The sequence below is a fragment of the Ursus arctos genome, unplaced genomic scaffold (assembly GCF_023065955.2).
Source record: "Ursus arctos isolate Adak ecotype North America unplaced genomic scaffold, UrsArc2.0 scaffold_13, whole genome shotgun sequence".
In the NCBI taxonomy this organism is placed as follows: domain Eukaryota; kingdom Metazoa; phylum Chordata; class Mammalia; order Carnivora; family Ursidae; genus Ursus; species Ursus arctos.
Genome location: NW_026622797.1, coordinates 58423063 through 58437825, shown reverse-complemented (window position 1 = coordinate 58437825; position 14763 = coordinate 58423063). Strand labels below are relative to the sequence as shown.

Sequence of the window (14763 nt, the reverse complement as noted above, 5' to 3'; positions counted from 1 at the left end):
ATCCCTACCAAAATACTATTAATATTTGTCAAAGAACTAGAATGAATAATCCTAATTTGTACAGAACTATCAAAGACCCTGAATAGCTAAAGCAATCTTGGGAAAGAAGAATGAAGCTGGAGGTATCACACTCCCTGATTTCAAACTATACTACAAAGCTACAGTAATCAAAACAGTATAGGAACTGCCATAAAAATAGACACAGTGATCAATGGAACAGAATAGACTGACCAAAAATAAACCCATGCTTATATGGTCAGTTAATCTATGAGAAAGGAGGCAAGAATATACAATGGAAAAAAGACAGTACCTTCAATAAATGGTGCTCTCTTACACTACACACAAAACTAAACTCAAAATAGATTAAATACCTAAATGTAAGACCTGAGACCATAAAACTTCTAAAAGAAAACAGACTGTAATCCCTTGGACATCAGCCTTAACAATATTTTTCTGGGGGCGCCTGGGTGGCACAGCGGTTAAGCGTCTGCCTTCGGCTCAGGGTGTGATCCCGGCGTTATGGGATCAAGCCCCACATCAGGTTCCTATGCTATGGGCCTGCTTCTTCCTCTCCCACTCCCCCTGCTTGTGTTCCCTCTCTCGCTGGCTGTCTCTATCTCTGTCAAATAAATAAATAAATAAAATCTTTAAAAAAAAAAAACAATATTTTTCTGGATCTGTTTTCTCAGGCAAGGGAAACAAAAGCAAAAATAAACAATTGGGACTACACCAAACTAAAAAGCTTTTGCACAGCAAAGGAAACCATCAACAAAACAAAAGGACTACCTACCAAATGGGAAAAAATATTTGCAAATGATATATCCAATAAGGAGTTAATGTCCAAAACACATAAAGAACTCCTACAATTCAACACTTTAAAATAATAATAATTAATAATAATAATAATGATTTTTAAAAGGTCAATGGACCAGCACAGGCATTTTTCCAAAGAAGACATACACATGGCCAACAGATGCATGAAAAGATGCTCAATGTCACTAATCATCAGGGAAATGCAAATCAAAACTACAATGAGATATTACTTCATACCAGCCAGAACAGTATCAAAAAGTCAAGAAACAACAAGTGTTGGCAAGAATGTAGGAAAAAGGAAACGCTCATGCACTGTTGGTGGGAATGTTAATTGGTAGACCCACCACGGAAAACAATATGGAGGTTCCTCAAAAAATTAAAAACAAGGGTGCCTGGGTGGCGCAGTCAGTTATGTGTCTGACTCTTGGTTTCAGCTCAGGTAGTGATCTCAGGGTCATGAGATTGAGCCCTGTGTCAGGCTCCGTGCTCTTTGCAGAGTCTGCTTGAGTTTTTCTCTCCCTCTGCCCCTCCCCCATGTGCGTGCTCTCTCTCTCTCTCCCCCTCTCTCTAATAAATAATAAATAAATCTTTAAAAAAAAATAAAAACAGAAACACCATACAATCTAGTGATTCCACCACTAGGTATTTACCCAAAGAAAACGAAACACTCATTTGAAAAGATATATGCACCCATATGTTTACTGCAGCATTATTTGCAATGGCCAAGGTATGGAAGCAGCCCAAGTGTCCATCAATAGGTGAAAGCAAAAATAAGATGTGGGATGGACAGACAGATAGATAGACAGAATGGAATATTACTCAGGCATAAAAAAGAATGAAATTTTACCATTTGCAGCACCATTCATAGAGCCAGAGAGTATTATGGTAAGTGAAACTAACAAAACACTGCATGTCAACTACACGGCAATAAAAATAAAAATAAAAAAGATCAACTGAAAAAAATGTATTTTGCTTCCCAGATAAAAAAGTAGGAGACAACATTTTAGAGACACTGTGATCATATCTAACTAAAAATTAGATGAATTCAAAAAATATTTTAAAAAGAAACACAAAAATGTTTCAAGTAATTGGCAAGACTATGAGATGCCGATGATCCTTCCATGAACTTTAATTTTTCAGAATTGGTTATATTACTGTTAAAATCAAAACATACTTTTTAATACTTCACTTTACTTAATTTTCCTTAACTTCTTTAAATATAGTCAGGAACTCCTGGCCTGTTTTATTCAAGCAACTGGAGTCTGACTGGCCCACTGAGGGTAGTTTCTGAAAGTAATTTTGAGAAGAAACATGAAGAGGTAAATCCTCTATTTTTTCCAAGCTGAAGTTTCCCCGTCAGTCTGCCGTAGGTGAGACTACTCCACACTTACACTATATTATCAGCACAGCAGTGAAAGCCATAGGCTTCGAGTTTAAAAATCTCATTCCATCATTTATTCAGTGCGACCCTGGTCCTCCCTGGGTCTCCCTTAATCTTTCCTGGGCCTCAGTTCCTCATCTACAGAATGGGGATAACAACAGTTGCAGGAGTAAGTGAGAAAATGCACATGAAGTGTTTGACAAGCGCCTTCGTCAGAAGTATGAACACCACCATCAGCATTCTGAAATGGAGAATGCGAGACCTTAAAAGAAATCCCAAAGTCTTGGGACACTGACTTGCTACACTAGCCATGGTCCCCTCAATTTTCAGCTAAATATATATCCATGACATTCACTGCACCCCTGCAGCCATCTTGAAAGGTCTCCCACTGGCTATATTTGAGATAATTTGAGCAACTTTAGTGGATTATAACACACTGGGGGAAAAAATCCATGTATCCACTGTTATGACATAAGAAATACATATGCTGGTCTCTGCCCCCAGTTCCAAACACAGAGCCCCTAAAAGCCTTATGAAAATGCCTAAGTGATACAAGCACTAGAAGCATCTTTTGTCTTAATGAGGGGACTCTGGGTGGGCTCCTTGGATGGCTCCTGGGTGGTAGCTGGTCACCAGAAAGACCAACCCTTGATTAGCAGCCAGGAACTTTCAGCCCCACCCCACCCCCATCCTCCAGAGAGAGGAGAGGCGCTGGAAATGCAGTTAATGATTGATCATGCCTATGTGAGGACACCTCCATAAAATCCCAGAAGTATGGGGTTCAGAGAGCTTCCAGATGGCCAAATCCATCCATATGGGGAGGGTGACACACCCCAACTCCACAGGGACAGAAGCTCCTACGCTCGGAGCCTCCCAGGCCTCACCCCCTATGTACCACTTCATCTGGCTGTTCATTTGTACCTTTTAACGTATTCTTTAATAAACCGGTGAACATAAGTGTTTCCCTGAATTCTGCGGAGGGGGAAGGATACAGTCTGTGGGACTGAGCCCTTAACCTGTGGGATATGACACTGTCTCTGGCTAGCAAGCATCAGAATTGAATGAAACTGTAGGACACCCGGATCGTGTCACAGACAGCTGCCTCCTGTGGGGGGAAAAATCCACACATTTGGTGACCAGAAGTGTCAGAAATGAAGTGTTTTATGTTAGTACCAAAGGCGATTCACAGGAAAGAAACACACAGTAGGGAAAAACTGGCTTTTCTCCCATGTAGACAGGAAAAAAACAGAGTACTTCCCTTTACAACTGTGTATTGTAGTTTTGTAGAAAAAAATGTCCTTCTTTTTTGGAGATGCATACTGAAGTATTAAGGGGTGAAGTGTCATGATTTCTGCAGCTTACTTTCAAATGGTTCATAAAAAAATATTCACAAAGGTTTCTATAAAGAGAAATAAAGCAAGAAAGGCAATAATTGGTGAATCTGGGGGAAGGGCATATGGGTATTCCCAGTGCCAGGCTCTCAACTTGTCTGTAGCTTAGAAAATTTCAACACAAAAAGATGGGGGGTGGGAACAGCCAAGATCAGCAAATAAATAGAACATCAAAAGTTAGGGCTGGGGGCGCCTGGGTGGCTCAGTCCGTTAAGCATCTTCCTTCAGCCCAGATCATGATCCCCAGGTCCTGGGATCAAGCCCCACAGAGGGCTCCTGCCTGCCTCTCCCTCTCCCTCTGCCCCCCATTCGTACTTGCTCTCTCTCTCTAGTGCTCTCTCTCTCTCAAATAAATAAAATATTTAAAAGGAAAAAAAAGGGGGCTGAAAGCCAGAGCAGAGAGTTGCAAAGGAGCCTTTTTCTTTTTCATATTTAAAAAAAAGTTATTGTGTGAAATACAGGCTCCTTATACAACCAGTTAGAGCAAACGATGTAGGCATCTTTCTGTGTGTCTGGAGAAATGTATGGAAAGATGGCCCGAAGTATTAGTGATGGCAATCTCTACCGAGTAAGATGCCAGGAGATTTTCATTTCCCACTTACACTTTGTATTGTCTGAAATTCTTATAAGGACAAAACATCACCTATACGTAATCAGAAAGAAAAGGTAAAGCTATTTTCATTTTGAAAAAAAAAAATTAACCATATCTGCAGGACCTCCTTGTACCTTTTCTACAACTTCCTATGAATCTATAATTATTACAAAATGAAGAGTTTTCGAAATTGACCTAGCAATATGTGTATTCTGATTTTAAAAAGATGCAAAGATAGTAACTGTGACCAACAGACCAAGGTTTTTTTAAAAAGCCTTTGAGTTTCTACTAATGGCCATCAAATATTTATTCCAGTCTCTCTTTGGTCAAAAAGTAAAAAGAAAAAAAAAAAGCTTCAAATATAAAGTCGTGCCCTTAGGAATATACCACTTTAATGTTTTCTTGTTCTAGGCACAGGGAAAGAAGGGGCAGAGCGTAGAGTTCTCTGGATCTCTGACAAAACGCCTCTGCACTCAGAGCGCAGGCGATGCCCGCCCCCCAGCACTTCCCAGGCGCCACATGCAGCAACCCAAACCCTCACCAAGGGCACGCAGGGCCCAAGGCACCCAGCGCAGGCACAGAGCTGCCTTCTAAACCACAGAACCATTTTTCTCTTACCTAAATCTCTGCCCTGAGCTGAACACCCCCTACATTTATTTTCCACAGAGACCTCACAGAAGAAAAATCACGCCTACACCTTTCTTTAAAAAAATAAAAAATAAAAATACACACACGCACACACACACACACACACACACTTAATAAGAAATAATAATTTTGCAAGGGGGTAAGTGGTCACCTGGAAGGCCTCTGCACTAGCTTCCGGCTTCCTGGGGAGACGTGCGTCCTGCTGCTCGGGTCACGCGAACTGAAAGCAGCGGTTCTGCGACACGAACAGAGGGCCCGGCTGCAGCAAAGGCAGGGCTGCGGGCCGGCAGTCAGGCTGCAGGCTCGAAGGCAAGAGGGGAAAGGGGAGCACAGCCCGGGCCGCTGGGCCGGCCCCTGCAAACGGCCGGCGGGATCCCTTCACCAAGGGGAGGGGGCGCGAGAGATCTAGAAAGCGCTCAGACTCCAGAGCACAAAATTCGGTCCGGCGCCCTAACTGCCCCAAAGCTGTCAGGCTAACCAACAGGACTGGGTCAGGAGTGGGGACGCAACAGAGACGGCAGCTGCTGGGCGGCAGCCTCTTCCTTCAACGGGAGCCCCTGGGTGACCGTATCTCCCAGCGCTGGCTGCCAACGCCCAGCTCCACGATGGGCTTTCAAACGTGACCCACTGCGTCTAGCTGCTTCAGGCTTTGTCCGTCTTCAGTGCTGTTTTCTCCTCTGTTCCTGACTTAGAAAGTCCTGAATAATCTCCCTGTTCCTCTCTCCAGACAGCCCTTGCGTTCCAGTCCCCAGTCATCAACAACCTCCTTCTGGTCCCCAGAAACACCGTGCCCTCCCAGAGCCCTGCGCCCGCAGCCCCGTTAGGTGCCACGCCATCGTACCGCCAGTGGGGCCTCCATAATAGCACCCACCGAGCCAAGGCGAGGCCACTCATCTCATCCCAGCACTGCCTTAGGAGGGCCACTGCCGCCCCATCCCCTCTGCTGCAGAGAAACTGGCTCAGAAAGCACAGGCCGGGGGCGTCGGGAGTTGCAGGGCTGACATCATTACCCGGGCACCCAAAAGCCTGGCCCAGCTGCTCTGTTACCAGCAAGGGAGACCACCTCCTCCCGGAGCTGCTAATTTGTCAGAGCCTACAGGTGAACCCCTGACCAGTCGGAGCCACTTGGAGAAGGGGCAGCAAACCATAGGGACCATAGTGGCTTGGGGTACCTGGGGCTCACCTCTTTTCTTACATCCCCTCAGAGGCACCCAACCTGTAGCCTAAGCTCTGGCCCTTGTCCCGTACAAATCCCCAGGCAGGGGAGCAGACATCTCTGGCAAAAAGGAAATCTCAGACCAAAGTCGACATGGGACTCATACAACCGCTATCACACAAGAGCAACAGACGGAATGTCTACACCATGAAGCAGGATTATGGGGACAGACCCATTTTAATTAGCATAACAGATATCCTGTAAGGTGTAAAAGAAGAAATTGCAATACAAACCAAGGGGGAATATTAAGAAGAAAAATATAGAAGTTGAACACAACAGATAAGCAGCACGATGGACACAAGAAGAGAATAGAGAGACACAACGGAATGTCAGAAAGACAAATCCACCCAGAAGGAAGAAGAAAAGAATGAAGGAGTATGTTCAGAGATAGAGAATATAAAAGCAGAGATTTCAGTATCCAGGTAATAAGGGACAAGAAAGAAGAAGGCTAAAACAAAAAAGAAATGGAACTATTTGAAGAAAATTAATAATTCCCCAGAATTAAAAAAAGATTCAAGACTTCCTACTACAAGAGTTTAGAAAGGACCCAACAAGATACATAAAGACCCACACCAAGGCACACCATAGTGAAATTGAAGTACACTGAGATTAAATGCAAATTCTAAAAGCTTCCAGAAAGAGAGAGAAGAAAATCAGGCTAACATCAGATTTTTCAATAGCAATACTGATGAAGAAAAAGAGGGAGTGATATTTTTAAAGCCCTGAAGGAAAAGAACTTTGAACGTAGATGTTTCAAACATGAGGGCGTAATAAAGACGCTATCAGGCGTGCAAAGCCACTGGAGGTTTGCTGCATGAAGTCTCAATGCGAAAATATGCATCAAGAAAGTGCTCAAATAAAAGGATAAATAATCCTGGAGGAGAAGATATATGGGAAATAAGGCTAATCAGAAACTTCGTAAGCTTTGTTGCCTAAAAAAAGAACCAGAAGAAAAGGAAAGGATTTCCAAAATTCCAGAATTAAAACATTAGACAACAAGAAAAAAAAAAAAATTAGCCAACAACACACTTGGGATCCGGGCTGGGAAAAGAGAGACCCAAGATTCACGTGAACCTATAAGATCCTGATATTATCAGAGGACCAACACAGCATTTGAGAAATGATAATAGGGATGAATAAACTCAAATTTGGATCGTAAGAGCAAAAACCCTAACAACAAAAATAGAATTTGTTTTAAATGATAAGAAAGTTTCTTTTTATCTATCCATTAGAAAGCAGGAAACAAGGAAAAAATTAAAAACCAAGTATAATAAGGAGGAAAAAATATTAAATAAGATGTTAGGAAAAAATAAGTTAAATAAATAAATAGGATGTTAGAGATAACTCATAGTTAAGCAATAATTACAAGTGTAAATGAAAAAACGCACCGAATAAGGACTCTTAGATTGGCTACAGGTAATACATTGCCTATGAGAGACAGATACACAAAAAAATAGAGAAAGAGGATGGAGAAGGGTATCCCAAGCAAATATGGACCACAAGAGAGCTGGAGAATCAATCTCAGTATCTGATAATATAAAATTCAAGAAGTAAAAAAAAGCAGGGACACAGCCGGGTGCTATATGTACCGGGAAAAGAAACAAAAGAGTACAAATGTGATCTTTCACACGATATGTGCTAACCATGTGATCTCTTACATAAAGCAAGAACTGACGGCAGGAAGAAAAGATAAATCAACAAATACCCGTGGATATTTGAATCCACTCCTTTCAGAAACTACTAGAACAGGCAAACAAAAAATAAGCAGAGATATACAAGACCTAAATAACCCAGTAAACAAACGCTCAAGCAAGGAAATCTAGACAGCTCTTCGCCCAAACGGAGAATACGGAATGATTTTCAACGTTCATAAAAACCAGCCACACTCTAGGCTAAAGCCTCAGTCAATTTCAAGGAATTAATATCACAGAGACTATCTGTTCTGATCACAAAATTAAAAACAGTAACAAAAATCAAAGCTTTAAAAACTTGTATATAGCTAGATATTAGGTGAAAAAGAAAAAGAGAAGGGGAAATTAAAACAAACAAACAAGGAACTGAATAACAATGAAAACACAACTCACCAAATTTGTGAGACACAACTCACAGGAAAACATTCCTCTGTTAAGTACACTGCTCTGTTCATTCTTTGATGCCAACACGAGCGAATGTTTCCCTAAAAGTCACCCAAACAGAACATGGAGCACTGTGGAAAAGCTCTCACAAAATCTACAGCTATCTCCCTTGTGGCCTGCTGGGTGCTCTGCCCCCCAGGATTCAAGAGAGACAAAATATAACGCTTTCTAACAGAAATCTCAAGGGAAAAACCACGCAGAGCAATGGTACACCCACCTTTATGAATAGCTGCCTAGGAGGCCTAGCCCAGCTTAACCTAGGCCAATTCTACGACAGGGAAAAAATACATAACCCTGAAACCTACAAAAGTCCATACCCTCTGGATCCCCCATTAAACTGGATGTAAAAATCAACAGACCCTAGAATCCAGTCTCTCCTCTAAGTATCTGCTAACGACCAGGCACTGCTAATTTCATACCCACTCCCCCAACACCAAGAGGAAACCCTTCCCACCGTGTGAGATGAGGAACTCCCCCTCTGACAGTACTGTCGTGAGAATAAGACACGTGTGTACAGAAGTACCTGGTAGGGTAAGTCAGCCATCCTTAAGTAAGTTTCCATTTTCAAACAGAAAGGAGACAAACTGGGGACACCATTGTTAGGTCTTGCAAACTGATGCAAAATAATAGCATCTTTGGAGTCAATCTCTTGCTGTTTCCTGCCAAAACCAAAACAGACATGAACAGCAATCCACGTGTTATACATTCAATTCCCTCTGTTCCCCAGAGGTCCCCGGTGGGTTGTATCTCCTCAATGAAGAAGCAGATCTGTTTGTTGCGGGGGCTCACCCCACCCAGAAGCAGAGTGGAAGCTTAGCCAAAACACCAGAGAACCGCACAAATGATCACGGTGACCCCAAGGGCTTAGAGAGTAACTATGTATCAACCTCCTTGGGATAACTATAGCCTCTGGGGCAGGAAGAGCACTTGTACAGGCCCATCCCTCCTCCAGCTGGCTATGCTTCGCGGCCAGGCACAAGCCGAAAGGATAAAAATGAGAGTGTGTGTGCTTCCTGGGTGTCAGGCATTGTTCTAAGGGCTTCACGGGTATTATTTCATTTAATCTTCACAATAACTTTACAAGGGACCTACTACTGTCATCCATGGGTGATAGATGAGGAAACTGAGGCAGAGAGGATTCCCTTGCCCAAGGTCACCTTGCTAGTATATAGCAGACCCTGGACTGAATCAGGCGAGCAGAGTCTATGTTCTTGACCCCTGGACTGCACCATGAAATTGTCCCTAGACCCCAGGAATAACAGCGCAGGTTTACTCTGCTAGGAACCAAGTCTGCAGGGAATCTGAGACCCTGAATATTCTGGTCCTCCTTCCAAACTCCGTGTGCCCTCACCTGGCCTTTCACCTGTGTGATGCCAAGGAAGATGGCTTCCGGGCTCTCTTTCATCTTCTCTAGGTTCCCAGGGTCCCCACTCTCGCCACACAGCATATAACTTAATACCCCTCCCTCTTCCCTTCTGTCTCAGCCACACGTCTAGTTTTCCCTTGGCTACTTTTCTGGGTGGGAGGATTTCCCTTCTGTCTCAGCCACACGTCTAGTTTTCCCTTGGCTACTTTTCTGGTTGGGAGGATTCCCAGCTTTTCAATGGATACCTTATAATTGAGAAAATGCTAGATTCCAAGTATGGAGACCTGGGTTAAATCCAAGCCCTGCTTCCTACCAGCCATATTACCCTAGGCCTCTCTTCCTCTCACCCACAGCAAGCGAGAGCAGTACCCATTCTGCGTCAATTAGCATGAGGATTAAATTTTAAAAATCTCACATCACTCCCAGTTTAATCCCACTCCTACTTCCACCCAAGCAAGTGCAAGCTCTTTCTATCCTCCGCCCATGGAGCTCACCTCCTGCAGCGTCTGTGTTCAGTAAAACAAACTCTTTCGGAGAAGTTTACCACCAGAGCGCCCATTCCACTTAGAGTTCAGAATGACTCACTTTGAAAACACTGCTCAAGTCAAAAGAATACAAATATTTGCCTTTTTCCAGCAATATTTGCTATATAAAACAAAGACTTCCATTTAGATGAAATGTTGGGGAGGTCAGATCCTAAAACCAAGACGCCTCTTAGACTGTTCCCAGAGAGCGCAAACTAGATTTGGCAATTAACTGACTTTGTCCAGTCAAATAATTCAAGTCACAGAGTGGTATTTTCATGTAAAGTAGCCAGGCAAAAATTTAAGAACTGGAAAGAGAGGAGATAAATATAAAATCTGCTCCACTGCCAGAAACATCTAATTCTGTTAACTTGGGCCATGTCATAATAAGAATGGATGTGACAAGCGTATGCCAGTGACTTTGTGTACATGATGCATATTCCTCTATTTCATTCTGAAGTAACACCACAGCGTGGATATTGTGATAGTCTGAATTTAGTTTATATTATACAGCAGATAAGGAAAGTGAAGCTCAGAGAGGTTAAATAACTTGTCCCAGGGATATCACTCTAAGATCAGGCCATTAATAGCTCCAGATCCCAAGCTCTAAGCCTTTCAACAACACTGAAATGGGCAATTTCTCAGTTAATTCTATCCAAACAGCCAGTTTGACCCGGGCCATTCAAGTCTCCAACTTTCTGATGAAAGTTATAATAGCTAATGGTGGCCAACTTTTACTGAATGCTCACTGACATGTCAAACCGTTCTAAGCAATTTACATGTGCTAACTCAGTCGACTCCATGAGGAAGGCTACTATGATTACCCCCATTTTATAGACGAGAAAACCAAGTAGCCAAGAAGCTTATTCTCATGTCCAAGGTTCCATGGTTAAAAGCAAAGTGCATGTGAAGCCACTCTGGCTCCAGCGCCCTCCTCCCACACATCAGAAACTACTCTCTAACTTAGGATCAGAGAAGCAGGTGTTTTATAAAATACCTGGACAGCTGTACTTTCCAAAGTGGCTTTATAATGAGGGTTATATAAGAGAACACCTATGGAGCAACAAGACCAGCCCCTACTCCCATCATGAAGGAGACCACAGAGGACCATGCTCCCGTGTGCGGCCGACGAGCTGTTAGTTTATGGAGGTCAGAGGTTGGCTGACTGGGGGCTGCTCAGATTCCCTAAGTTCTCTAGGACAGGCTGGGCCCAAGGGCCCCAAGTGCAAAAGAGCTACCAACACCACAACCATTATTTAGTCATTCAATTTACAAACAACACATTTTCAAATGGATTGGCTTTAAGACAGCTGCTAGGCTGTCACCACTCAGGGGAAGTAAAGGAGAGAGCTGAGGCAATATTGGGTTCAAAATACTGCCGTGGGAAAAGCAGGCATAAAATCCAAAATACCTCCTTTGGTGTTACTCCTTCATGAACCTTCCTAAGTAGTTCTCACCAGGCAACTGTCCTTTACACGCTAGAGACTTGGCCACACACTCAGGTTAAGTCTCTCCGGCAGAAAATCCAAGTCAAGGGGTAACGACTTTACCATTGTCCATATCCTCAGACACTGTGATCATTTCAAGGTGTGTTTTCCATCTTGCAGATTCGGGATTGTTTTGTTTTGCCTAAACTATGGAGACAACTGACACTCAGATTTCACCCTAAATGGAAGTCCCCATCAGGTAACCTCTGAATGGCAGTCCCAGACCTTGCTCAGTCTCTCCCCCTGTCTTTCTGTGCCTCTAGAGGCTGTCAGAAACTCAGGTCCCTGCCACAGGCCTGTCTTCCCTGGGCCATGCCCCAATTCTTTACGTTTCTCTTCTTCTCCCCCCCCCCCCAGGCTTATTTCGTCATTGGTACTTTCTAGGAGGCAGTGGTGGCGGCGGCGGGAAAAAGTGCAGACTCGGCACACACCTTCCCAGGTCTGGATCCTACTACGCTTGCTGTGTGATCTTGGGCAAGTGGTTTAACCTCCCTCCCTCAGCTGTACCTGCCTTCTCTATGAAAGGGGAATCAAGCATCCAACCACAGCGGAGAGGGATAAACGCAAGTAAAGCACATCTATACGGAGTCCCTACTAAGGGATCAAAGGTGGGCAGCCGTTTCAATTATTTGCATGATAACAGGGTCTTCTACTCCATTATAACATATTTCCTACCCAGGCTTTAGACATCCGTCAAGAAACAAAAGCGAATAAGCCAAGGATTAAAAACATCTCTATCTAAATAAACATTCAAGTAGTCCGCTAAGCGGAGAAGGACACATCTGTGGGCAGAGGGCTCTTCTGTGTCCAGCGACCACACCTGCCAGGGCGTGGCCTGCTCCCAGGATGAGCTCTGCGCTCCTTGCTGTTTCTGCAAGGTCATTTAAGCAAGGTTTAGACTTGGTCCTATGAAGCTGTGCCTTCACTCCCTCCAGAAAGGGTTAAACCGGCGAGAAGCCACATGGTTCTGGATCCTGAAAAGGTTCTGGACTGAAATATAATTAAGAAACAACTGGGTTACCATTTAAAGTACTGCACAAATGTTTTGGTTTTTTCATACAGCTTAAAATCTAACTTGAAATAGAGTTCTAAAACTAGCAAAAATAGGAAATAATCTAGAGAAATTCACTCAAAATTCACTTTGAAAATCTTTATGTGGTTCAACTAGATGATTCGAGGCACCTGCTAAGTGAGAGAATTTAGTGCACATAATAAGCTTAAAATGAAACTTCTCAATTATGGCTAAATAATAGTGAAAGCCAATACATTTCCTCAGATCCTAATGATCTCCCACCCTCTCGGAGATTAGAAATACTCAAAATACCTAAGTTAGCCTGTCACAAAGTCCTGGAATCCCCGCAGGCCTGTTAAAGGTCACCTATCACTGTCTTTGTTTATAAGCTATTGTGTAGGACACTGTGAACACATTTGTCACTACTTAAAAAATACTGGCCAACAGGGATATACTGAGATATTGAAAGCTGCCCGCTTCTGGTCATCTCCCAGGGACAGAGGGCTCCAATGCATGGAAATTTTAACCATAAATTGATGTTATCAGTGAGCCAAAGGACCATCCCAGGAGCCTATGGCATTACCCTATTCAAACAAAGATCTCATGTCCTTCTGGATGTACCAACAGCAGGGGCCTCCATTTTCTGGCATTTCCCAGTCAGTCCTGTAAACATTCTGCGGCAGGCAGCCGATGCAACTGTTTACGGCCCTGGGTGACTCCCGTGTTCTTGTCAAACACGCCCATGTGCTAGTCCTGTCCTCGGATCTCCTACTGTTCACACAACAATGGCACTGAAACGCCAGGATGGTGCTTAGCCTGAAATACCTGAGCAGCCGATCACCAGATTAAGGCTGCATCAAAACCGCACACTACTCTACCTGACCATGCCTCTTAAACAGGGACCCAGAGGTCTCTGGAGCTTTTGCAATTTCAGCCTTTTGATGATGTTGAAATTTGGGTAGGGATGGTGGAGAACTAACCCTTAACTAAAAGATAAGGTTAGTGGTTAATATTCCAGCATTATTACCTATAAACAAATAAGGCATTTCGTAAAAGTGTAACTTAGTATCTTCACCAGGCCTCATTCTATTGTTGCAAACACTGCACTTAGCATCTTACTAAGGGCATTTCCTAATAGACTATTTTGTTCCACAACAACCCGGAGAATTTTTGCTCTTAGCACCTTAGGACTGGGAGACAAATGTTTTCCCCTCCCACTACCAGTTTAATTCTCCTGTCAACTGGAAACTGCCCCTCAGGCCAGGTGACCACGGACTGCCTCTAGGGAAAGGTAAGGGCAGGATTCTTGGGCATTTGCGCGGCGTGACCGAGAGGCTGGCACGGTCCCCCCTCGCGCCAGCCCTGCCCTGGCCAGGTGCCCCTCTCGGCGCCCGTGCGCGGGGCCCTCTCTCCGGCTCACCTAATGACCAGGAGTTCGTGGAGCAGATACGCAGCTGCGGCCAGCAAAGCTCCCCCGGTCAAGTAAAGTGTTTTCTTCCACCAGGGATCGGAGCCCAGCCCTGCCATGATCCCACCGTAATCCTGCAAAGGGAAAGCGATGATGTCCCCATAAAAGGAGAAGGGCTCCTCGGACCCGGCCCACCAGCCGAAGAAGGAGACGCTCTGGTTCCAGCTCAGATCCACCACGCACGGCCTGGACGAGGCAAAGCCAACCCCCCAGTGCATGCTGCGCGGCTGGCTGCGGGCGCCCCTCCCAGGGCCCGCGCCGCCCGCATCGGAAGGGGCCGGAGCGGCCCGGCGCGGGCTCAGCGGCGCGCTGGGGGCGCGGGCGGCGCGGGCGGCGGCGACCGAGGCGGCAGCGGCGGCGGCGGCGGCGGCGGAGGAGGAGCAGGAAGGACGCGGGCCGCGGGCGGCGGGCCTGGCCGGCGGGGCCCCAGGGCCCGGGGCGGCAGCAGCGGCCGCCGGCTCCCCCCGCAGCGGCCTCTCCGCGCCGCTCTTTGTGTCGGCGCCTGGAGAAGGCCGCGTGATGTCATTGCTCCCCGGGGCAGGGAAACAGAGGCGGGATAAAGTCACCTACCCCGCGCCCTGCCCCCGCCCCGCATCTCCGCGGTCCGGCGGCCTCCGCCCCGGCCGGAGCTGCAGGGCTGGGCGCGCCCGGCGGGCTCCGCGCCTCCGGGCGACACGCCCGGGAACGGCTCGGCGCGCTAGGGCTAGGGCTGCGGAGGTGCCTGAAAATG

General features: G+C 45.3%; 1 protein-coding gene across 2 annotated transcripts in view; it reads right to left on the bottom strand.

The window, feature by feature from the left end:
- Positions 1-14320, bottom strand: part of FAXC (failed axon connections homolog, metaxin like GST domain containing) — a 73119-nt gene extending 58799 nt beyond the window's left edge. For both annotated transcript variants that reach the window (XM_026511757.4, XM_026511758.4), the window contains exons 1-2: positions 13986-14320; positions 8700-8835 (exon numbers count right to left, since the gene is read on the bottom strand). In XM_026511757.4, coding sequence (XP_026367542.1) covers positions 8700-8835; positions 13986-14251 — 402 coding nt within the window. In that variant the 5' untranslated portion in view covers positions 14252-14320. The remainder of the gene's footprint in view (positions 1-8699; positions 8836-13985) is intronic.
- Positions 14321-14763: the final 443 nt, after the last annotated feature.